The sequence below is a fragment of the Macaca nemestrina genome, chromosome 4 (genome assembly GCF_043159975.1).
Source record: "Macaca nemestrina isolate mMacNem1 chromosome 4, mMacNem.hap1, whole genome shotgun sequence".
In the NCBI taxonomy this organism is placed as follows: Eukaryota; Metazoa; Chordata; class Mammalia; order Primates; family Cercopithecidae; genus Macaca; species Macaca nemestrina.
Genome location: NC_092128.1, coordinates 18,510,028 through 18,536,201, shown reverse-complemented (window position 1 = coordinate 18,536,201; position 26,174 = coordinate 18,510,028). Strand labels below are relative to the sequence as shown.

The following is a 26,174-nucleotide window of genomic DNA, read 5'->3' as shown; positions in this document are numbered from 1 at the left end:
ACCAAACTGCAAAGGACCTGGGAAGTGGAAGGGACCACATGGGCTAGTTTGATGAGCACTTGTTCTGCAAACTTTGTTCTGCTCACAGCATCTCTAGCAGTAGTACAGTGCCTGTATGCACAAGGACTCAAATTATCTCTAAAATATGTGGATACCTTCATTTTGCTAAAGAGGTCATCCATTAAGTGTTTTAGGACAGGTGTGGTGGTGCCTGTAGTCTCAGCACTTTGGGAGGCAAATCACCTGAGGTCAGGAGTTTCAGATCTGCCTGGCCAACATGGCGAAATCCCACCTCTACTAAAAACACACAAATTAGCCAGGCGTGGTGGCTGGCGCCTATAATCTGAGCTACTTGAGAAGCTGAGGCAGAATAGCTTGAACCCAGGAGGCAGAGGTTGCAGTGAGCCGAGATTGTGCCATTGCACTCCAGCCTGGGTGACAGAGCAAGACTGTCTCAGAAAACAAACAAAATATGGCGAAACCCTGTCTCTACGAAAAATACAAAAATTAGCTGGGCGTGATGGCATGTACCTATAGTCCCAGCTACTTAGGAGGCTAAGGCAGGAGAATCGTTTGAACCCAGGAGGCAGAGGTTGCAGTGAACCAAAACTGTGCCACTGTACTCCAGCTGGGGTGATAGAGTGAGACTCCATCTCAAAAACACACGTGTGCGCGAAGCCTATCACTAGAACCTAAAAATGCTTTTATTTGCTCAGGTACTGTGTGGTGTTATTTCTTCTATACACTGATGAGGGGGCTGAGATAAAGACCTAGTGAACTAAACAAAGAGCCCAGGACAGTTCTGGGGAAGTAAGATCTAAGGCATATTCTATTACCAGCAACAGATCTCTTCCTGTCATTCAATACAAAGAAATAAGCTGTGTCTTAAAACAATTTGCAACAGAGCACTTCCTTTATCAACAATGTAAACTTGTTTAAAGGTTTGTGAAATAAGTCCTGGACACTGAAAAGTAATAAAACTCAGCCACTGCGTGAGAGTTTGTATTAACCACTTCAGATGAACAAGTACGTCAGTAACAGGACTTACTGTTTTTAAAAATTATTTCTCAGCTGGGCGAGGTGGCTCATGCCTGTAATTACAGCACTTTGGGAGGCCAAGGCAGGCGGATCATGAGGTCAGGAGATGGAGACCATCCTGGCCAACATGGTGAAACCCCATCTCTACTAAATATACAAAAAAAGTAGTTAGGCATGGTGGCGCACATTTGTAGCCTAGCTACTCAAGAGGCTGAGGCAGGAGAATCGCTTGAATCCAGGGGTAGAGGCTGCAGTGAGCCAAGACTGTGCCACTGCACTCGAGCCCGGTGACAGTGAGACTCCGTCTCAAAAAAAAAAAAAAAAAAAAAAAAAAGTCTTTTGCTTAATTTTCCTTATACAATGACAGTTTAAACAAGATTTCAAGACAGGACAGGCTGTTTGGCTCAGTGGCTTCTCACCCCAAAGGTTTATCAGTTGCTCACATTCCATGTCCCTCATGGATTAACTGAGTGTTCCAGTTAAGTATACCAGCATGGTGACCCAGGCTGGTTGAACAGTCACCTTCTCAAAATTTACTAGTTGCCATGGAAAGAGGATCACATGTGGGCTCTTAAACTTTCATCCAGAAACGACACTTCTGCTCACATTTCAGCCTAGGAAAGTCAGCTGGGCCTTGCAACGGAACCACGAACCCACAAAGCAGGATTGGAAATCTGTTGCCAGTACTGTGACTACCATTTCAACACCTACCTTTATCAATATCAAGCCTCTTTCTTCTCCTTTATCGACTACCTTTATCAATACCAAGCCGCTTCTCTCCCAAATCACTGGCACGATGCCATGTCATTTATTGTGTATATTGGCAGGGAAGAGGTTGAAATTGTAGTTTTGCACAAATGAGAAAGTAAGACATTCCATCCATCAATGCTTACACCTCAGCTTGTTTTGCAACAGGCAATTAACACTAGCGGGAAGAAGAGAACTCACTCTTCAAAGCATCCAGCGAGCGGGGCAATCTGCATTCCAGATTACTCCAACTAGTACAGACGCTTCCACTGCCTTTTCCAAGATACAAAAGTTGCTCTAAACATACACTTCTCTACACCCCAGAAGTGACTGATTGCCACTCCCTGGACCTTGCCATACCCTTCTCTCCCTGTTGCAGATTCAGATATGCAAACAGGGTGCTTCTTCCTACTTTCCAGAAATGCTCAAGGCTCTCCACCTCCTAGCTCCAGCACTACCAACCCATCTCTCAGGCTCTTTCTTCCCCATCCCTCTGCAGGTCCCCAGAATAGCCTGATTAGTACAGCTGAGGGTGAGCTTAACTCCCCCAGGGAGCTGCTGTACTGCAAGCTTACGGAAACAAACTACTCAGTGGATCTCCAGTTATTGTCATGACTACAGTAAGCACACTCAGAAATGATTCCTAGATGGTTAAACATTTTACAATAGCATAAATTCTTTTTTTTTTTTTTTTGAGACAGAGTCTTGCTCTTTTGCCCAGGCTAGAGTGCAGTGGCATGATCTCGGCCCACACCTTTCTCCTGCCTCAGCCTGCCAGTCTGTAAGCTGGGACTACAGGTGCCCACCACTACGCCCGGCTAATTTTTTGTATTTTTAGTAGAGACGGGGTTTCGCCGTGTTAGCCAGGATGGTCTCGCTCTCCTGACCCCATGATCCGCCCGCCTTGACCTCCCAAAGTGCTGGGGTTACAGGCATGAATCACCGCGCCCGGCCCCAATAGCATAAATTCTTTCTTTCTTTTTTTTTTCTATGAGGTGGAGTCTCCCACTCACTCTACTGCCCAGGCTGAAGTGCAATGGTGCAATCTCGGCTCATTGAAACTTCCACCTCCCAGGTTCAAGTGATTCTCCTGCCTCAGCCTCCCGAGTTGCTGGGATTACAGGCACGCACCACCATACCCAGCTTATTTTTGTATTTTTAGTAGAGATGGGGTTTCACCATGTTGGCCAGGCTGGTCTCAAACTCCTGACCTCGTGATCAGCCTGCCTCAGCCTCCCAAAGTGCTGGGATTACAGGCATGAGCTACTATGCTCGGCCATAAATTCTTAATATAAATATTAAAATCAAGGAAGTTATTTTTACAAGTGTGGAAAAAAGGTCACCTGAAGTCTTCCACGGGAGTGGCAGAATGGTTCTTAGTCACAAAAAATTCACAATAATGAAAACTCCTTAAAAATTCACAAAATAGGCCGGGCGCGGTGGCTCAAGCCTGTAATTCCAGCACTTTGGGAGGCCGAGACAGGTGGATCATGAGGTCAGGAGATCGAGACCATCCTGGCTAACACGGTGAAACCCCGTCTCTACTAAAAAATACAAAAAAAACTAGCCGGGTGAGGTGGCGGGGCGCCTGTAGTCCCAGCTACTCGGGAGGCTAAGGCAGGAGAATGGCGTGGACCCGGGAGGCGGAGCTTGCAGTGAGCTGAGATCCGGCCACTGCACTCCAGCCTGGGAGACAGAGCGAGACTCTGTCTCCAAAAAAAAAAAAAAAAAAAATCACAAAATAATTATGCAGAACAACAAGCTTTCAAAACACAATTATGTTATGACCTTCCCCCGTTATCTGAGGGCATGAAGCAAGTTCAACCACAAGTGCATGGTGGCAGAAAATTGCTGGTGCCTTTTGCTGATCAGGCGGCTCAGCGTTAGTCTTGAACATTTTCAAGTATAGAATTGTTTGATGACCCCGGTTAGTTAAGGTTCCTCTTTCTCTCTCTCACACATTTCTCAAATTATCTATCCTCACGAATACCTGACAAGAGACCAATCGAAGAGTCAGTGAAAGAAAATCATTATTCTTTGACATTGGCACATTTCAAAACAGCTCATTACACAGAACAGCCAACTTTTTTTTTAAATTGTTTTATTTGGGAAAAGTGCTTCTTACAAAAGGGCAGCTGCAAAATACAGAGACCTCTGCAACAATTATTTGTTTTTTCTTAAAGTGAAAGAATGAGCGGGATCCAAGGAATCAAAGCAGTAGATGGACACACCAGGAGCATCCCCGAGTTACTTTCAGGAAACAGAGCAACAAAACACAAAGGTAAAATTTCCAATCAAGGAATTCTTTCAACAACTTAACTTTAGCTAGTCTCAGGGATTCTCCCAAGCCCTCCCCTTCGGTGGAAAAGTATGACTTATCACTGCAAACCCATTACTCCACTACAATAAACACCTTAGAACAGAGTTTTGAACCACATCTGTCTACCTGAAAGCTCAGGGGTGGAATGAGGCAGATACTCACAAAAACAAACACTAAAAACCCGACAACAAAATGCCCCAAATGAGGACAAAGGTTTCTCAGAAAGTGCCTGTACTGGAAAGGCTAGATCGTAAAACATTAAATACAACTGTGTATCCAAGACCCAGTTTGTGTTAATATATGGGATAACCAGGTAGTTTTAACCTCTATGGCTAACCCCATTTCTCTATTTATATAGACAGAGCTAGCACTGCTATATTGACAACTACCAATATACTGCTTTGCCCTTTAAGATCTATCCGTCACACAAGGCTTAAACCACTAAACCAAGTTTTTCTACTAAGGCTAAGAATACTGCATCTATGCAGGGATGAGAAGCTTATCACACACCCACACTCACACACACCATGTCAGCCCTTGGGAGTCAACTTCCAACTCTGCATTGATGTTATGCCTCTCTATCTTTTATATGTATTCTTTCTCAATTTTCCTATCATGCAAAACAGTAGAAATCTCAACACATTCACCCCTGATTCTGGTTACCCAGTAGTATTACTTGTGTGCAATTAAACAAGAGACCAAACCACAGAACAAGTGCACGTGGTAGGGATTACAGGGTAGGGAACAGATAAAAAAACACAGATGTGCAGATTTCACCAGAAACCTCAAGGATCCACATCCCATGTCTGGGGCAGAGGGCTATTGGCCAGCTTAGGTCCCTTCACCCATCACTCCTATTCTTGGACCCCAAAGCAGGGCCACTGCTTTTACTTTTGAACCTGGGGTCCTCAAAATGAGTGTGTGAAAAGTCCATAAACGCAATCTGGTTGAAAACAGATGACGCAACACACCTACACTAACTGTCTGACAGTTAAATTTGTGTTACAAAAAACTAACTTTAAGATTTATTTTTGTAACTTTTTTTCAACAGGGAAAACAACACACTCCGCAGGGAAAGGTGAGGGGTTGAGAAGACAGGCCCTGGGTAAAAATTCTTAGGACAGCACCTGGAGTTGAGAGGCCTGCCTAGGAGAGAACACAGGCCCTGCCGCACCGCCACAGGGCACAGCTGCTGTCTGGGGTCAGCAGACCAGTTCACACGCCACGCAAGGTTGCTATAGATCCAAGTCATAAAAATCTTCCAGCTCATCATGAAACAAGTCCCACTCATCTTCAGAGTCTGTTAGGTCGTCGTCCCCACCTGCAGCCAAAAGCATAAGCAACATCTCGCCCAGCTCAAAGGTGACAACCTCTTCTTCATCGTTGTCAAAGGGGTTGCTGTTCTCTCTTTCCTCAATCAGTTCCCAGAAGTGGTTCCTTCGTTGGGCCTGTAAAAAACAAGGCCATGATAGGGATGGCACTGTCGAGCAGTATCTTCTATCCTGTTGTTTATAAGGCAAAACGTCCAGCACACCAGAGGGCATGACGAACCAGACTTCTTAGTTAGGGTTTCCATTTACCACTTCCTCCCCTATGGTTACTTGATGGAAATCGTTTAGGCTAGAACTTTAACACATTTTTTCCTTTCCTATCCCTCCCAGGCTTCTGAGGTTTGTTTCCTCCTTTAATACTCTACACTTTCGCTCCCAGATCTGAGCGTTAACCTTTTCCTTCCCCTACCCCAGTATGTGCAGGACTCAACTGATACCTTGGAATTTCCCCTCTTTTAAAAAAACAGTGAGAGTTACCCGGTATCTGCTTGATGTTCCCACTTTCTGTCTCTGTGGCTCCTCTCTACGGCCATCAGGGTACGCATGCTTGTAAAAACAGTTCCCTCCAAATGGGCAGCTCCCACGTCCTTCATCAAAATACCTGCACGCCTTGTTGCTGGAAAGGAAAATATCGCAACCCTTATTCACAGTGGATTTCAGGTCTGTATTTGACTATCATCCGGGGTTTCTTTAAACAGGTAGGGATAGAACCAGTATGTCAGCTTACAGCCCTCCCCAAGATGTGTTCTTATGAACATGTGTGTGCCAATGCAAGAAACACTAACTAGAAACCGATAACTCTGTTCAAGTCTATGCTGGTTAATAGCTCTAGTACAAGCAGATGCCATAGAGAGAAAATCTTCTAGAAAGCCAACACACAAGAACACAGGACAGCTATGACATGGATTCAGAATAACGCAGAACCCCACTCGTGGGGCCTTGTCAACAATAGAGACCTCTTTATAACACAGTCCCTTGGTATGGACCCCAAGGACTGTGTTATAGCAACATACGTACTGGGTAAGTGTTATCAGGGTGACAAAATAAACTCTCCTGGGAAGTCAAAGAAGGGTAGGAAGGAGGTAGGAGTGTATAATGCAGCACCATTCTTTTCAAAGTGAACCCAAGCTCTGTTGGGCTCTTCGCTTGAGAAAAGGCTGCAGTGCTCATACCTCATTGCCTCCTTGTATTTCAGAATGAGTTTCTGCTTCTCTTCTTTCTCCTCCACCCAGTACTCACTTGGAATGACAAAGTTAGATGTGATCCGGCATTCTGGGCAGGACCTGGGAAACAATGAACAGGCTGCAATGCAAATTCCCCTTTCACAGGCCCACTCTTCAAGGACACACCCTGGTGTGTCGCCTCCAGACTTAAAGACTTAACTGAAAGGCACGTGGGCATTTCCTGAAAGGGTTCCACATACTGTCACACAACTGACCATTTCTTTCAAGCAAAACAACCTCCTTTATAAATCCAACTCAACGGCTAGCCAGTTCGTTTTTTTTTTAATATAACTTAGGTAAAAAACAAAAACAAAAGAAGACATTTCACACAGACTCCTTTTTCTTTCGTTTAAATAAATTTATTTCTTGTAGCTTTGCTCTGTTTAGATTATGTGGTTTTTGTTCAGTTATGAGAACAATCTTTAAAGGATGGTGGATTATTGGCTAGCTTAATGAATGGAATAGGAAAGTGGAAAATGTAAAACGTCAGGAAACATACATTCAGAGCTAGATCAGTTTGTTCACTGAGCCTAAACTGGCTAATAATCCATTAAACACAATCTCCTCAGAAAAAGCACGAAGATTCTACTAACTGATACACAAGGTTTCCTCATTCAAATAAAAGTAGGTAGATAGACCAACTAACCTAGAAGCTAGCTGAAATACAAAGAAGAAATCCCCATTAGAATATCCCAGTTTCAAGATAAAATGCATGCATTTAAATGCGGTCCATCTGGTTGAAAGTTGGCATAAGTTACTAAATTCTTCCCCAAAAGAGAAAGCACAAATGAAGACTGGGGAGGAGTCTCACTTTATGATCTTGCTCTCAAATTGCTTAGCACTCCTCCACTTGCGAATGCACTTGAGACAGTAGGTGTGGTTGCAGTTGGAGAGGATCCCGAAGCGGCGCTCGCTGGGGTTGGCTTTCTCATAGACCACCTCCATGCAGATCCCACACACCATGTCCTTGCTGCGCTGCACAGCAAATGAGAGCTCCATGTCCTTCTCATGGGCCTCAATGCACGACTAGAGAAGGTGGAGAGAGAACAAGTGGAATCGAGTCATTGAATCCTGAAAAACTTGACCAACAGTTAATGATGCACGTTCAAAGAATCAAACAGTCAACTGAAAAAACAATGTTCCCAAGCTGACACAAAAATTAGCTTTGCTGACTAGTAAACACAGGTGTGGTGTTTTCTGGGTTTTTTGTTTGTTTGTTTTGCGGCGGTACTTAACAATACTAGAAAATCAAACTATGAAGACTCAACTTTGGGAATGGAAAAATTACCCAATTTTCTCTGCCCCAAACCTGGAGCTCAACTACATTAAAGACAGCTTTCCACAATGTTTGTTATTTCTGGTTTCTACATGAGGTTAAGACCCTAGTTAAAACCTGTCAGAAAATAAGGGTGACAGGCACGTAACTCTCTTGTGCCTTTAAAGAAAACCATCTTCGAGATTTTTCAACTACTCAGCTTGACAGATTGATGAACACTTAGGTTAGGTTAGATTAGCCCACTTTGGGGCTATTATAAATAATGCTGCCAAGAACATTCATGTACCAATTTTTGTGTGGACATCATATTTTATAAAGTCCAAGGTTGGGTGGATCACACGAGGTCAGGAGTTTGAGACCATCCTGGCCAACATGGCAAAACCCCGTCTCTACTAAAAATACAAAAATTAGCTGGGCATGGTGGTGCACGCCTGTAGTCCCAGCTACTCGGGAGGCTGAGGCAGGAGAATGGCTTGAACCAGGGAGGCGGAGGCTGCAGTGAGCCGAGATTGTGCTGCTACACTCCAGCCTGGGCGACAAAGCAAGACTGTCTCAAACAAACAAACAAGGGGATCAAATTATGTCTACCTCATAACATGCCTCACCCCCTACAACCAAATTTAAACAGATGGAAACTTAAAAGAGATAGAAATGATTAGAAGCAAACTTTGCTCCAATAAATTTAAAGTTTGTAATAACACTGTCTTCTGAACCTACCCTGGCTCCCATACATTGCTGCTGGAAATGTAAAATCCTAAAGCCACTATGGAAAAGTATGGCAGTTTCTCAAAACATAAAGCATAGAGTTCCTATGTAACCCAGCAATTCCACTCCTAGGTATATATACCCAAGAGAACTGAAAACATATCTTCACAAAAAAATCTATGTACCAATATTCCTAGCAGCCTTATTCATAATAGCCAAAAACTGGAAATGACCTAAGTGTTCATCAACTCATGAATAGAAAAACAAATGTGGTCTAGTCATACAATGACAATAATTCAGCCATCAAAACTAAGAACAGGCTGGGCGCGGTGGCTCAAGCCTGTAATCCCAGCACTTTGGGAGGCCGAGGCGGGCGGATTACAAGGTCAGGAGATCGAGACCACAGTGAAACCCCGTCTCTACTAAAAATACAAAAAATTAGCCGGGCGCGGTGGCGGGCGCCTGTAGTCCCAGCTACTCAGGAGGCTGAGGCAGGAGAATGGCGGGAACCCGGGAGGCGGAGCTTGCAGTGAGCCGAGATCGCGCCACTGCACTCCAGCCTGGGCAACAGCGTGAGACTCCGTCTCAAAAAAAAAAAAAAAAAAAAAAAAAAACCAACTAAGAACAGATACACACAACCACACGGAGAACCTTGAAATCAGTATGTTAAGTGAAAGAAGCCAGTCACAACGGACCACATTACAGGATTCCATTTATACGAAATGTCCACAATAGGCCAATCCAGAGACAAAGCACATTCGTTATTGCCAGGAGCTGGAGGAAGGGTGAAACGAAGAGTGACTGCTAATGGGTGTAGGATGATCAAAGTATCCTAAAATTTGTAAAATGGCAATGGTTGCACATCTCTGTAAATATTCTAAAAACCAATGAAATGTGCATTTTCAAAAGATTAAATATGTTCAGCGTGAATCTCAGAAACATTATTATTATTATTTTTTGTTTTGTTTTTTTGTTTTTTTTTTTTGAGACGGAGTCTCGCTCTGTCGCCCAGGCTGGAGTGCAGTGGCGCGATCTCGGCTCACTGCAAGCTCCGCCTCCCGGGTTCACGCCATTCTCCTGCCTCAGCCTCCCGAGTAGCTGGGACTAAGGCGCCCACAACCGCGCCCGGCTAATTTTTTGTATTTTTAGTAGAGACGGGGTTTCACCGTGGTCTCGATCTCCTGACCTTGTGATCCGCCCGCCTCGGCCTCCCAAAGTGCTGGGATTACAGACGTGAGCCACCGCGCCCGGCCTAAACATTATTTTTTAAAAGAGAAAAAAAATGTTAGAAGTCCATAGTCTGAGGTTCTGGAAGTATGACCTCTTTTTCTCTTTTGCCTCAACCTCCCAAGTAGCTGGGACTACAGACACACGCCTCCATGCCCAGTTAATTTTGTTCACTGGACTTCTTGATAAAGCATCCAAGAAGCCCAAGGAAGGAAAACTTCCCTACTCACTGATAACCATTCAATTCATCAAATGTTTCTCTGAAATAAACCCACCATGCTGTGAAAAGGCAAATAATGATTATCACACCTAATAACACACACACTCCCTAAAGACTTACTTTGATATGCTGTGATCTCTGGGCAGCATCCATCGGATGCAGGACCTGCAGCCCACACATGTCACAAGAATCTCCGTGGAGATACACACAGTTCTCCCCGTATCGGCACTCTCCCACTGCAGCATAGGGGCACAGCTGCTTCTTCGTCTCCACGGCGGTTTGCTCTTTCTCTGATTCTTCCTTGCCCTGCAGGGGTGCTTCAGTGCAGGAAGGTGCAGCTGAAAATGTGTAAGAGGGTGATAAAAGTCCAAACGATAAGGCAGATACATGAACTATAAGGGAACTGAGAATCTAACTTCAAAAAATGAAAATAAAACTGCAATTAAATACCAAAACAGTCTACTGAACTAATTTCTTCACTTGAAAGAAAGGAATGTTGGCCGGGCGCGGTGGCTCAAGCCTGTAATCCCAGCACTTTGGGAGGCCGAGACGGGTGGATCACGAGGTCAGGAGATCGAGACCATCCTGGCTAACATGGTGAAACTCCGTCTCTACTAAGAAATACAAAAAACTAGCCGGGCGAGGTGGCGGGCGTCCGTAGTCCGTAGTCCCAGCTACTCGGGAGGCTGAGGCCGGAGAATGGCGTGAACCCGGGAGGCGGAGCTTGCAGGGATCTGAGATCCGGCCACTGCACTCTAGCCTGGGCTACAGATTTCTAACGCTGGTATTTCCAAGATTAGACTTGTAAAACAAAACAAAACAAAAAACACTGCTTCTTTATCTACGTCTTGGGTAATTGAAATTTAATTTCAAAAAGTACTCATTAAAGAGAGGATTCAGTTTTTCAAAACATTCTGAATTCATTTCACTGGGATTCAAAGTTTCCTTCACTCTATCTGTAAATCTTAGGTAATCCAAATTAAAGTACTGTACTAAGATTAAACTAAAAAAGGAATGGAATCAGAAAGGGGAAAGTTGTCAAAGCTAAGCAAATGGATGAACTGCTATCCAAGCCCTCTAACTCTTATTTTCTTCTTCAGAATACTTACTACGGCCACAGTAGGGTTGCCCAGGAACAAACTCAATAGCATTCACCCAGTCCTCTGAACCTGCTCCTACGGTTGCAAAGTTTGAATTTCTTGACTCAGCTTCGCCTGTATTCATTTCAACAAGTGGTCCAACTATCGATGAGAGACTTGAGGAAGCAGCAAGGGATGACTTTGTAGTTAGCTCTGTAGCAGTTGCTTCTTCCTGTTTCAATGGCTTGCTATGTTCATATCTAAGAAAAAATTCAAAAGTAAGCAGTTGGCCGGGCGTGGTGGCTCACGCCTATAATCCCAGCACTTTCACCAGAGGTCAGGAGTTCGAGACCAGCCTGGCCAATGTGGTGAAACCCCTTCTCTACTAAAAATGCAAAAATTAGCTGGGTATGGTGGTGGGCAAACAAACAAAACAACTCTGGTTTAAAAGATAATTTTTTTAAAAAAATTATTTTTACACACTTTCTATCTTTTGTTTTCTTTGAGACAGGGTCTCGCTCTGTTACCCAGACTGGAGTGCAGTGGCACGATCGCAACTCACTGCATTCAACCTCCCTGGGCTCCCCAGCAGCCGGGACCACAGGTACACACCACCACACGCAGCTAATTTTTATTTTGTAAATACGGGGTTTTTGCATTGCTCTCCTGGGTTCAAGTGATCTGCCCCGCCCAGCCTAGTATAAATGTGTAAGGAAGTTTAATCAATTTTTCTGTCTCTGCGAGAGAAGACACCCTCTCTTTCCCCGGCTGGTTTACAACCCCCACCCCATTGCTTCTGTGGCCTTTAGTATTTTAAAGTATCAGATTCTTCAGCTGGTCCAAAAGTCAAAACTCCAAACAAGAAGTCAGCTAAGCCAGCCCAGGCACAGTAGTTCACACCTGTAATTCCCAGCACTTTGGGAGGCCAAGGCAGGCAGATCACTTGAGGGCAGGAGTTCGAGACCAGCCTGGCCAACATATTGAAACCCCATCTCTACTGAAAATACAAAATTTAGCCAGGCGTGGTGGCACATGCCTGTAATCCCATCTACTTGGGAGGCTGAGGAGGATGGTGCAGGTTGTGACACTGTGCCACCACACTCTAGTCTGGGCGACATAGCAAGACTGTTTAAAAAAAAAAAAAGACCACTACACTCTAGTCTGGGCGACACAGCGAGACTGTCTTAAAAAAAAGAAAGAAGTCAACCAAGCCAATATCGCCCCTTTCCCCAGAGGGTGTCCAGAAACAAAGACTGGGAGTTCTAATGGCATTCTGGGAGAATACTAGGTATCTGCAATATGCAAAACAGTCCCAAAGAACAGTCCCAAAACAGCAACAAAGAACTGGCCTCACTAAACAACAGCACCATCATTACAAAACACTGATGCAGAAAATCCTCTGAACTGCTGTGGCTACGATGCTATCCTTCATTATCAATGATCTACTCCCTCTATGAAGAGGGAAATCCCTGGGCATTGAGCAAGTTACATAAAAGGATCCCAACACTAAGAGTAAGAAGTAGGTGGCTAGGCATGGTGGCTCATGCCTGTAATCCCAGCCCTTTGGGAGGTCAAGGCGGGTGGATGTCACCAGGTCAGGAGATCGAGACCATCCTGGCCAGCATGGTGAAACCCTGTCTTTACTAAAATACAAAAAAATTTAGCTGGGAATGGTGGTGGGAGCCTGTAGTCCCAGCTACTCAGGAGGCTGAGGTCGGGGAATCGCTTGAACCCAGGAAGCGGAGACTGAAATGAGCTGAGATCACACCACTGCACTCCAGCCTGGCGACAGAGTGAGACTCCGTCTCAAAAAAAAAAAAAAAAAAAAGAGTAAGGAGTAGGTTTAAGTTCCTAGATATAATTTTAATAGGAAAACAAGATCACAGAGCAAGCCTCTCTTTAAGATTCCTTATTTAGCTAGTCCATAATCAATCTTTTAATAATCACCTATATCAGCTTGTAATCAACAATTATCACCAAACTTTCAAGTAGACTACTATAGTTTCTCTACATTCTTTCACTTTATGCTATGAGATCTAAACTCAGCTCAATTCTGGCTCATCCTTTAAAGAGTTTTAGAAAAGAGGCAGCTATGGCCGGGTGCGGTGGCTCACACCTGTAATCTCAGTACTTTGGGAGGCCAAGACAAGGGGATCACAAGGTCAGGAGGAGACCATCCTGGCTAACACGGTGAAACGCCATCTCTACTAAAAATACAAAAAATTAGCTGGGCATGGAGGCGTGTGCCTGTAGTCCCAGCTACTCGGGAGGCTGAGGCAGGAGGATGGTGTGAACCCGGGAGGTGGAGCTTGCAGTGAGCTGAGATCGCGCCACAGCACTCCAGCCTGGGCAACAGAGCGAGACTCTGTCTCAAAAAAAAAAAAAAAAAAAAAGAGGCAGCTACATCCTTATTAAAAAGAAAACTAAGCGGTCAGGAGGCCCAGTGGGTTCACACCTATGATCCCGGCATATTGGGAGGCAAGGGTGGGAGGATCAGTTGAGGCCAGGAGTTTTGACACCAACCTGGGTGAGAGACCCTGTCTCTACAAACAAAACAAAAAACTTAGCCAAAGGTGGTGGTTGCAGTGAGTCATGTTCACATCATCGCACTCTAACCCGGGCAAGGGAGCAAGACCAGATCTCAAAACAAAGAAAGAAACAAACAAAAAAAACAATTAAGGTTCCTTTCAGCTTTTTTTTTTTTTTTTGAGACGGAGTTTCGCTCTTGTTGCCCAGGCTGGACCGCAATGGCACGATCTTGGCTCACCACAACATCCGCCTCACAGGTTTAAGTGATTCTCCTGCCTCAGCTTCCAAAGTAGCTGGGATTACAGGCATGCGCCACCATGGCTGGGTAATTTTGTATTTTTGGTAGAGACGGGGTTTTCCATGTTGGTCAGGCTGGTTTCGAACTACCCATCTCAGGTGATCCACTTGCCTCAGCCTCCCAAAGTGCTGGGATTAAAGGCGTGATCCACCATGCCCAGCCACCCCCCACCCCCCGCCCTTTTTTAAGATGAAGTCTCATTCTGTTGCCTAGATCTAGATTCACTGCAAACTCCACCTTCCGGGGTTCAAGTGATTCTCCCACCTCAGCCTCCCAAATAGCTGGGATTCCTGGCACATGCCACCATACCCAGCTAATATTTGTACTTTCAGTAGAGACCGGGTTTAACCATGTTGGCTAGGCTGGTCTTGAAATCCTGACCTCAAGTGATCCAACCGCCTCAGCCTCCCAAAGTGCGCGGATTACAGGTGTGAGCCACCGTGCCTAGTCCCTTTCAACTTTTAAGTTGAGCCATTTGCATCTGCCTCAACATCAGAGGCTCACCAAAATAGGGAACCTACCTAATTTCTTCTGGTCTCAAAACTATTTGGGGCTGGCAAAGTTGCCTGAAAAAATAAGCTGGTTAATATGCAAAGCCTAGGGCTTAGCACAGATGTCTTCAATTTAACCTTCAATTTTTCCATTCACTCATCCACACAGTCCATTCAGATGAGCACTTCTTCTGAAATAGGGACCAAATGCTAATTAACTATAGCCTTCTGATTCTATCTCAAAGTCTATTCTCATCCCTCTGCTTGGGAGGTTGGATTCTTCACTCTCATCAATATTCAACTCCTCCTGCCCCAGTAACAGTTGGCAGTAACTCTCAAAAGACTGGAACCCAGTTCAAGGAACACAGCTCCCTTACAATTAGCCTCAATACCTGCAGAGACTGTACCACCACAAAGATTCCCCCATTCATCACTGTAGGGTGAAGTTCTCACCACTTTTTCTGCCTTTTATAGTGGGACTGCAGAAGACATGTCTAGTGGAGAGGCCGGGCGCCGTAGCTCACGCCAACACTTTGGGAGGCCAAGGCAGGTGGATCACCTGAGGTCAGGAGTTCAAGACCAGCCTGGCTGACATAGCGAAACTATCTCTACTAAAAATGCAAAAATTAGCTGGGTGTGGTGGCGCATGCCTCTAATCCCAGCTACTCGGGAGGCTGAGGCAGGAGAATTGCTTGAACCAGGGAGTCGGAGGTTGCGGTGAGTCAAGATCATGCCACAGCACTCCAGCCTGGCGACAGAGTAAGACTCTGTATCCAAAAAAAAAAAAAAAAAAAAAAAAAAAGGACATACCTGGTGGAGAGTTTGAGAATAATGTCACTGTGTCATTTTTCCCCTTTTCAGCAATACTCTAATGACAAATTAGCAGAGGGCAAAATGAGTAACAACTAAATAAAGTTTTCATGGGATCAACTTCTGAAATCCTACAGTCATTTGAAAAAGATCTTCTCTTCACCCCCATCTTGACTGGACTCTCTAATAAACAGATGTGGGATGACTTAATATTAATATCCCACCCCATCAATAATGTCAGGTTCTGAACTCTAATCATTTGAACCCAGTGACTCACACTAGATTTTCTGATAATGACAGTAGAATTGACTATGACATCAGGCACGGTGGCTCATGCCTATAATCCCAGTCCTTTGGGAGGCCGAAATGGGTGGATCACGAGGTCAGGAGATCGAGACCATCCTGGCTAACACGTTGAAACTCCACCTCTACCAAAACCACAAAAAATTAGACAGGCATGGTGGCGGGCGCCTGCAGGCCCAGTTACTTGGGAGGCTGAGGCAGGAGAATGGCATAAACCCAGGGGGCGGAGGTTGCAGTGAGTTGAGATCGCGCCACTGCACTCCAGCCTGGGCGACAGAGCCAGACCCATCTCAACAACAACAAAAAAACATTGACTATAACACTGTCAAGTCTTACCGAGGGTAGTGGTTTAAAGTATGTGCAAAACTCTTTGACATGTCTCCCTTCAAAAGTTGGAGCCCAATCCTCTCCCTTTACATGTGGGCTGGACTTAGTCCAGAATCAGTGGAAGTGACACTACATGACTCCCTTTTATGACACTAGGTCATAAAAGGCATTGTGGTGTCTCCTTTGTTAAATTGTTTGCTCTAGGGAAAGCTAGCTGCCAAGCAGCAAGGACACTAAAGCATCCCTATGAAAAGGCCCATGTGGGCCAGGCATGGTGGCTCAGGCCTTAATCCCAGCACTTTGGGAGGCAGAGGCAGGCAGGCAGACTGCCTGAGCGCAAGTGTTGAGACCAGCCTGGCCAACAACATGGTAAAACCCCCTCTCTACTAAAAATACAAAAGTTAGTGGGGTGTGTGGGCCGGGCGTGATGGCTCATGCCTATAATCCCAGCACTCTGGGAGGCTGGTGTGGGCTGGTCAGGAGATTGAGACCATCCTTTCAACAAGGTGAAAACCCTGTCCCTACTAAAAATACAAAAATTAGCTGGGCGTGGCAGTGCATGCCTGTAATCCCAGCTACTCGGGAGGCTGAGGCAGGAGAATTGTTTGAACCTGGGAGGCAGAGGTTGCAGTGAGCTGAGATCGTGCCATTGCACTCCAGCCTGGGTGACAAGAGCAAGACTCTGTCTTAAACAAACCAAACAAACAAAAAACCAAACCAAACAAACAAAAAACAATCCTGGCTGGGCATCGTGGCTCATGCCTGTAATCCCAGCACTTTGGGAAGCCGAGGTGGGCAGATCACTTGAGGTCAGCAGTTTGAGACTAGCCTGGCCAACATGATGAAACCCTGTCACTACCAAAAATATAAAAAATTAGCCGGTCATGGTGGCACACAGCTGTAATCCCATCTACTCGGGAAACTGCGGCAGGAGAATTGCTTGAATCTGGGAGGCAGAGGTTGCAGTGAGCCCAGATCTTGCCACTGCACTCCAGCCTGGGCGACAGAGGAACGAGACTCTGTCTCACAAAAAAAAAAAAGAAAGAAAGAAAAAAAAAAAAAAAAAAAAAAAAAATATATATATATATATCCTGGAGTCCCCATCAAGTCTTCAGATGACTACTACCCTTGTTAAAATTTTGACTACCATCTCTTAAGAGTCTCTGAGCTAGAACCATCCAGCTAAGGCACTCAGAATCCACAACCCCAGAAACTGAGTTAATAAATGTTCACTGTTTTAAGTTACTCAATTTGGGGGTGGATCAGGTTCCGTGGCTCATGTCTGTAATCCCAACACTTTTCCCGAGGCCAAGGCAGGAAGATTGTTTGAGCCCAGGAATCTGAGACCAGCCCATGCAACATAGCGAGACCCCCATCTCTACAAAAAATTAAATTTGAGGGTTACTTGTTTCACATCCATAGATAATACACCTAAGACATTTCTGAACTAGGAAGACAGAAAAGCCCTACCCAATTTTCTTTTTAAGGTGGAGTCTCACTGTGTTGCCCAGGCTGGAGTGTAGTGGCAGGCTCTTGACTCACTGCAGCCTCCATCTCCCGGGTTCATGCAATTCTCCTGCTTCAGCCTCCGAAGTAGCTGGGATTACAGATGCACACCACCATGCCCAGCTAATTTTTCTATATTTTGTAGACACCAGGTCTCACTAGGTTACCCAGGCTGGTCTCAAACTTCCAAGCTCAAGCAATCCTCCTACCTCAGCCTGCCAAAGTGCTGGGATTATAGGCATGAGCCACTGCCCAGTCAAGAGTCATTTTCAAAGCATTATTTTTAATCAATGACATATAAAGCTATCAGAATTACGTCTTTTACATTTTTCCTCCAACCCACCCCTGAACAAATTTATAAACAAATTCTTACCTGCAGCGGTCTCCATAAATACAGTACCCTCGCTGAAAATACTTGCACACTACACTATACGGACTGTCAGAGAGGTCATGCGAGTAGCGACAGTTGTCTCCTTCCTTACAAACCCCATGCATAAAATACCTGTGAGACAAAGGACCACAAAACTAGATTAAAACCAACCCTTGAAAAGATTAAAACCAATTAGTATTCATGGCTAATATATTCAACCATCAAATACATAAACACACGAAATAAACACAAAGAAAGGGCCGGGCTCGGTGCCTCATATCTGCAATCCCAGCACCTTTGGGAGGCTGAGGCGGACAGATCACGAGGTCAGGAGATCAAGACCATTCTGACTAACATGGTGAAACACTATCTCTACTAAAAATAAAAAAATTAGCTGGGCGTGGTGCAGGCGCCTATAATCCCAACTACTCGGGAGGCTGAGGCAGGGGAATCGCTTGAACCCGGGAGGCGGAGGTTGCAGTGAGCCAAGAGCCTGCCACTACACTCCAGCCTGGGCAACACAGTGAGACTCCACCTTAAAAAGAAAATTGGCCGGGCGCGGTGGCTCAAGCCTGTAATCCCAGCACTTTGGGAGGCCGAGACGGGCGGATCACGAGGTCAGGAGATCGAGACCATGCTGGCTAACACGGTGAAACCCCGTCTCTACTAAAAAATACAAAAAACTAGCCGGGCGAGGTGGCGGGCGCCTGTAGTCCCAGCTACTCGGGAGGCTGAGGCAGGAGAATGGCGTGAACCCAGGAGGCAGAGCTTGCAGTGAGCTGAGATCCGGCCACTGCACTCCAGCCTGGGCGACAGAGCGAGACTCCGTCTCCAAAAAAAAAAAAAAAAAAAAAGAAAATTGGGTAGGGCTTTTCTGTCTTCCTAGTTCAGAAATGTCTACGTGTATTATCTATGGATGTTAAACAAGTAACTCTCAAATTTAATTTTTTGTAGAGCTGGGGGTCTCGCTATGTTGCATAGGCAGGTCTCAGATTCCTGGGCTTGAGATGGCGCCACTGAGCCACTGCACTCCAGCCTGGGCAACAGAGAGAGACTCCACCTCAAAAAGAGAGAAAAAGAAAAAAAAAAAGATAGTCTACGTCAAAGAATTTCTCCTCCAAACAAAACCCAATGAATATAAGTAGGTGTCTTGTTTTTAAATGACACCACCAAAAAAAAAAACCATCATCCAAATTCACCTTAATGTCACTACCCAAGTTGAGTTTGCCTTCGGTGAAAGCCTGGGCCATATATTATTTCTGAAGTTCCTTCCACCGTGCAGACTGACTCCATGAGAGACACTGTCCAGTAATAAAGACAAAATTTACTAGAATCCCCCTACTGCTGTGCCTCTTAGAAACCTAATAGTGGCCTCCAAGATAGAAAACAAACTGCCAAGTTACCCTGTAAGGGTACAAGAGAACCATACAGCACCCTCAGAGTATCTCTAAGCATCTTAACAACCTCTTTAGGAATTTCTATAAATTATAGATGTGGCATTTAATCAATTCATCTGCAGTGACATTTCTTACTTTGATATTTAACTTTTAATGAGTGAGTACACTGTTTATCAAACTAGATTATAAATTCCTGATGGGTAAAGACTGGTTTATTCCCCCTATTATCTCCTACTATCTGTGCACATAATATGTACTCGTCAGATAAAAGTAGAAGGCTGGGCGCGGTGGCTCCCGCCCGTAATCCCAGCACTTTGGGAGGCCAAGGCAGGTGGATCACCTGAGGTTGGGAGCTGGAGACCAGCCTGACCAACATGGTGAAACCCGTTCCTACTAAAAATACAAAATTAGCTGAGCGTGGTGACACAAGCCTGTAATCCCAGCTACTCAGGAGCCTGAGAGGAGAATCACTTGAACCCAGGAGGCAGCGGCTGCAGCGAGCTGAGACTGCACTGAGCCAATATTGTACCACTGCACTCTAGCCTGGGCAACAAGAGCAAAACTCCATCTTAGATTAAAAAAAGACAGAGAGAGAAGAAAAAGAAAAAGGTAGAAGAGCCGGGGTGGTGGCTCATGCCTGTAATTCCAGCTACTCTGGAGGCTGAGGTGGGTGGATAGCTTGAGGCCAGGCCAGGAGTTCAAGGCCAGTCTGGGCAACACCCTATCATAAAACAAAAAAAAGTAAATAGAATAAAAGGCTATATAGCCCGGTATGGTGGCTCACGCCTGTATTCCCAGCACTTTGGAAGGCTAAATTGGGCGGATCATCTGAGATCGGGAAATTAAAAAAAAAAAAAAAAAAAAAAAGAAAGAAAAAAGAAAGAATAAAAGGCTGTAGGGTGGGCTCACACCTATAATCCCAGCACTTTGGGAGGCTGAGGCGGGTAGATCACCAGAGGTCAGGTGTTCAAAACCAGCCTGGCCAACATGGTGAAACCCTCTACCTACTAAAAATACAAAAATTAGGCCGGGCATGGTGGCTCACACCTGTAATCCCAGCACCTTGGGAGACTGAGGGAAGTGGATCACGACGTCAGGAGATCGAGACCATCCTGGCTAACACTGAAACCCTGTCTCTACTAAAAATACAAAAAACCAAAAAATTAGCCAGGCATGGTGGCACGCACCTGTAATCCCAGCTACTCGGGAGGCTGAGGCAGGAGAATTGCTTGAACCCGTGGTGGGTGGGGGGCCCAGAGGTTGCAGTGAGCCAAGATCACGCCACTGAGACTCCGTCTCAAAAAAAAAGAATAAAAGGCTGTAGAAGACAGCTAGATGTGATGGTGAATCACGGTACCAATAGCAAATTAATTTTTCTTTCCCAGCTGCATAACCTTTTTAATACCATCTAAATATTTATTACTTATTTCCTCTCACAATCACTAGGTAGTTTCCAAGTAATAAATTTCACTACGGACATCACAGCACTCAGATAAAGAATTTCTAGAAGGATTTCCTTCTTTCTTTCTTTTTTTTTTTTTTTGAGATGAAGTCTCGCTCTGTCACCCAGGCTGGAGTGCAGTGGCACAGTCTTGGCTCACTGCAACCTCCGCCTCCTGGGATCAAGCAATTCTCCCACCTCAGCCTCCAGAATGGCTGCAATTACAGGCGCCCGCCACCACGCCCAGCTAATTTTTGTATTTTTAGTAGAGACGAGGTTTCATCATGTTGGCCAGGTTGATCTCGAACTCCTGACCTCAAGTGACCCGCCTGCCTTGGCCTCCCAAAGTGCTGGAATTATAGGCGTGAGCCACCATGCCCAGCCGATTTTTTAAGTTATGTTAACCACATTTTTCAAAACTTTTGAGACCAGGTACGGTGGCTCATTCCTGTAATCCCAGGACTTCGGGAGGCCGAGGCGGGTGGATCACCTGAGGTCAGGAATTCAAGACCAGCCTGGGCAACATGGTGAAACCCCATCTCTACTAAACATAAAAATAATTAGCCGGGCGCGATAGCACGCACCTGTAATCCCAGCTCCTCGGGAGGCTGAGGCACCAGAATTGCTTGAACCCAGGAGGCAGAGGTTGTAGTGAGCCGAGATCATGCCACTGCACTCCAGCTTCGGCTACAGAGAGAGACTCTGTCTCAAAAAAAAGAACAACTTTCAAGGCTGAGCATGGTGGTTCACACCTGTAATTCCAGCACTTTGGGAGGCCAAAGCGGGTGAAACACACTCGAGCTTAGGAGTTCAAGACCAGCCTAGGCAACAGGGTGAAACCCTGTCTCTACCAAAAATGCAAAAAATATTAGCCGGGGTGGTGGCATGTGCCTGTAATTCCAGCTACTGGGGAGGTTCAGGTGGGAGGATTGCTTGATTGCTTGAGCCTGGGAGGTGGAGGCTGCAATGAGCCAAGACACTGCCGTTGCACTCCAGCCTAGGGGACAGAGAGAAACCCTATCTCAAAAAATAAAAATAAAAGAGTTTTTTGAAAAATCAAAAAACCTTTGATTTTTGTGTATTATTTCAACTACCAGAACACTCATCTACCATTACAGAAGCACTCTAATAAAGCGGGGTCTAAATTCAAATTACAACTTCTCTTTAAGTATTAACTGTTCTAACTGCACACACTCAAGGTAACTCAAGGTAGCAGATGCAATGAGCATATTTCTATTTCTTAGTATTCCTGTAATAAAAGATACGAAAAACAGCCTGGTGGTGGCAGCATAACACAGTTTCTGAGGAAAGGTATTCTTAGGTTTTACTTAAGCAGCAGAAGTAAAACACAATGAAAACCTCGGGAGAAACATCAGAAAAAATGTAACCAGTAAGAAAATACAGGTGATTCTGAGCAATTAAAAACATTCTAATCAAAACTAACTTAAGAGGATTACACCCTAAGTGAAGAAAACAGCTTTAGTCAAATTCCTAGATACAGGAGGGATGTGCTATAGGGAGAAATCAGCACAAACACTAAACCACACCTCTACCTGATTCTCTTTAGGGGACGTTTACCTAGAAAACATTGAAAATGTTTATTTATAATATAGTATACACGTCTGCACTCTCTTGAGCACCTAATATTGTGTCTCCCATTGCTGGCGTGCAATGTTTACTTACTGAATGACTGAACAAGGTCAAGTTCCAGAAAGACACACATGCGGCTGGGCATAATCCCAGCTACTCAGGAGGCTGAGGCAGAAGAATCGCTTGAACCCGGGAGGCAGAGGTTGCAGTGGGCCGAGATCTTGCCACTGCATTCCAGCCTGGGCAACGGAGCACGATTCCGTCCCAAAGAAAGAAAGAAAGAAAGAAAGAAAACAACCACTGCACTCCAGCCTGGGAAACAGAGCGAGATTCCGTCCCAAAAAAAAAAAAAAAAAGAAAGAAAACAACAAAGATACACATGTGTTCTATTAAGTACTTTGTCTTTAGTAATTTACAATTTTTTTTTTAAATGAAAGGAGAAGGGCCGGGCGCGGTGGCTCAAGCCTGTAATCCCAGCACTTTGGGAGGCCGAGACGGGCGGATCACGAGGCCAGGAGATCGAGAGACGATCCCGGCTAACACGGTGAAACCCCGTCTCTACTAAAAAATACAAAAAAACTAGCCGGGCGAGGTGGCGGGCGCCTGTAGTCCCAGCTACTCGGGAGGCTGAGGCAGGAGAACGGCGTAAACCCGGGAGGCGGAGCTTGCAGTGAGCTGAGATCCGGCCACTGCACTCCAGCCTGGGTGACAGAGCAAGACTCCGTCTCAAAAAAAAAAAAAAAAAAAAAAGAAAGGAGAAGAATCTTACAAAGTTCCTGTTAAAGTGGGTAATTCTAGGTATGGCTTTAACAACATCATTCAAGCATTTACTGAGTATCTGCTCTATGCCAGGAACTGAGGAAAGTCCTGCAGATAAAATAGGGGCCCTGCTCTTCTCAGAGAGTTCAATGTGTACAATACAGATCATAGGCCGGGGGCAGTGGCTCACGCCTGTAATCCCAGCACTTTGGGAGGTCAAGGGGGGGAGCAGATCACCTGAGGTCGGGAGTTCAAGACCAGCCTGACCAACATGGAGAAAGCCCTCTACTAAAAACACAAGATTAGCCGGGTGTGGTGGTGCATGCCTGTAATCCCAGCTACTAAGGCATCTGTAATCCCAGAGACTGAGGCAGGAGAATCAATAAAACCTGGGAGGCAGGGGTTGTGGTGAGTAGAGAGCACACCTTTGCACACCAACCTGGGCAACAAGAGGGGGACTGTCTCAAAAAAAAAAAAAAAAAAAAAAAAAAAAAAAAAAAAAAAAAAGCTCATAGTTGACATTCCTCTATCCAAATGAGAAAATAGTTTTTAGTAAGAGATCATGTTGGTACCTAGAACAACCGAAAACAATGTCAAACACTAAAATCCCAGACCTATCAAGTAATCTGCACAACAACAACAAAAAAAGTCTCAAGCAAAAGCTATACAAAAAAACCCCCAAAAACTGGTAAATCTAAGGTCTTTTTTTTTTTTTTCCTTCTGACAGAGTTTCACTTTCGCCCAGGCTGGAGTGAAGTGGTGTGATCTCGGGTCACCGCAACCTCCGCCTCCTGGGTTCAAGCAACTCCCTGCCTCCGCCTCCCGAGTAGCTGAGATTACAGGGGCCTGATACCACGCCCGGCTAACGTTTTTTGTATTTTTAGTAGAGACGGGGTTTCACCATCCTGGCCAGGCTGGTCTTGAACTTCTCACTTCGTGATCTACCTGCCTTGGCCTCCCAAAGTGCTGGGATTACAAGTGTGAGCCACCGTTCCCGGCCTAATTTTCATATTCTTAGTAGAGACAGGATTTCACCCTGTTGGCCAGACTGGTCTCAAACTCCTGACCTCAGGAGATCCGCCTCTGCCTCTCCAAATGCAGGGATTACAGGCGTGAGCCACCGCCGACCTAGCCACCCGGACAGGCCGGCTTCAAATAAATCAACTGTAGCATTGTAAAAGGGAAACAGATACTCAAATAATTTGCTCCATGAGTAGAAACTTTAAAATCATCATTCCTTGCAATATTCCATTTTTACAATCCACCGATGAATAAGACAAGTGATCTAAAATTGCGTTTCTACTTTCTACATCCCATTATGTAAAATAATTAAGCTTATTTTTCACACCTCAAATGTATCATATCAAAGGCTGAGAGAGCTTCAAAGGTCGCCAGGATAAATGTATCCCAGCAAAGACTGGGAAGGTTTCAAATTTCACCCTTAATACTACAAGTTCTTATTAGGAATCATTTTTACATACTTGCATTTAAATTACACCACCTAGGTGAAAACCGGCATTTCAGCTGATTTATTCAACTGATAGAAAATGAAAAGCTTACAGTCGCTACTGATCACTATTTAAAAACTGGAATATAAAAAACGTACAATTAAATGCCCTCTTCTGCGTAGAGCTAGTTTTTTTTACAAGCGTACACATCCATACAACCGCCATCCCTTAATTTTTCTAATATTTAAGTCTCGCATATCAAACCAAAACCAAACCTCTCTCTTCCGGGAGCGAAGAGCACTTTCACTCCCTTCAGAAGATGCGTAAATTTCAAAAGAGGAACACAGTGCTGGGGGAGGGTAATAATCTGCAGCTCAAAAACCCACGGGTGGAGAAGACGACCCCGGCCCCCGAACGCCTGCTTCTAAGACAAAGCTCGCACCGCCAACCTCGACAAACAAACAAAGAAGAAATACAAAAGCTTCTTCTCACAGTTGGGCGGAGGATGGGGGGCGGAGGGACCGAGGGACGTGAAAAGACATTACAAACGGATGGCACGGAGGGAGAAGAGGGCCGGGAGCCAGGCAAGCTCGCTGGGGCCCTCGGCGGGGTATCTAGGCCCGGAGAGGATCGCTGGGAGACCGGCTGGAAGAGCCCACCTCCCGAGCCCCGGGAGCCGGAGGCAGCGGCGGGGGCATCCTTCCAGCGGCAGGGGAGGAGCCAGCCCACCTCTCCCCGATGCACTCGCAGCCAGCTCAGGCAGCGCTCAGGGAAGGGTAAGCGGCGGTGCAGCCCCGCGGCTCCGCAGCAATCGCGCACCGCCAGGCCTCCGCGGACAGCGCTGAGGTCTCCGCGGCCCAGCGGGGGTTGACGCAGTGACTGGGGGAACGCGGCGGCGGCGGCGGCCGCGAGGGCTGCAGAGGTCGAGACAACGCCGGTCCCCGCCCTCCCGCGCCTCACGCCGCCGGCCGGCCGCTCTCCTTCCTCCCGCGCCGCAGGCTCGGCCAGCGGCCCCCTCCCCGCGGCCGGCGCTCCTTCGCGCAACGTCCTACCTGCAGGTGACCTGTTTAGTCCAGCCGCCGCCGCTGCCGTCGCTGCCGCCGCCCCCTCCGCCCGCCCCCAGGGACGGGGCGGTGACTGTGGGGATCGGGGTGGGGGAGGCTGCTGCCGCCGCCGCCGCTGCCGCTCCTGCTCCTGATGTTGTGGCTGTTGTTCCGGGAGCTGCAGCCTCCGCCATTACTGTTTATCCCACACAGCAAAGGCCCCGGAACTTCCGGGATCACATAGTTCCGGTCCGGCTGCGGGGAGAGGACGGCGAGGCCAGGAGAGGGGAGGGGAAGGACACTGAGGCACCCGCTCCGTCCCCGCCTGCTATGCGTCGCTTCTCTGAGCGCTCTCGCCACTTCAACTGCGGGCCCGGAGCGTGCGCGCCCGCGGCCCGCCCACGGCGCCGCTGATTGGTGGAGGGGACGTCTCCTCCGGGAAAGGGGCGGGGCTAGCGGGGGGTCTGTACAGGTGTGTCCTGGGCTCGAAACCCCAGCGACGAAAGTCCGCAGTTAGCGGCTTGCTTCCTGGCTGAGGCTGATATAGTGGAGCGGGGGCTGGGGCCACTAGGAACCCGCAGTCGGAAGACCTGGGTTTGAATCTGCACTTTCCCAATTCTCTAGTAAGATTTGAGCTAGGTACCTGTTCTGAGCCTCAGTTTCAGCCTCTCTCAAATCAGGATGACAGCAGACCCA

At 46.2% G+C, this 26,174-nt stretch overlaps 1 protein-coding gene across 3 annotated transcripts; it reads right to left on the bottom strand.

Moving 5' to 3' along the window:
• Positions 1-5,101: 5,101 nt before the first annotated feature.
• Positions 5,102-25,834, bottom strand: LOC105471280 (makorin ring finger protein 1). 3 transcript variants are annotated; one of them, XM_011723663.2, is made up of 8 exons: positions 25,488-25,834; positions 17,804-17,932; positions 11,197-11,426; positions 10,208-10,425; positions 7,471-7,685; positions 6,609-6,719; positions 5,914-6,052; positions 5,102-5,553 (listed from the first exon to the last, which is right to left on the bottom strand). In XM_011723663.2, the coding sequence occupies exons 1-8, from the start codon at positions 25,670-25,672 to the stop codon at positions 5,341-5,343; spliced, it is 1,440 nt and encodes a 479-aa protein (XP_011721965.2). In that variant the 5' UTR covers positions 25,673-25,834; the 3' UTR covers positions 5,102-5,340. The 3 variants fall into 3 exon arrangements, with proteins under 3 accessions (XP_011721965.2, XP_011721966.2, XP_024645312.2); XM_011723664.2 differs by lacking the exon at positions 25,488-25,834 and adding an exon at positions 25,165-25,293; XM_024789544.2 differs by lacking the exons at positions 17,804-17,932; positions 25,488-25,834 and adding an exon at positions 15,934-15,989.
• Between the last annotated feature and the right edge of the window lie 340 nt (positions 25,835-26,174).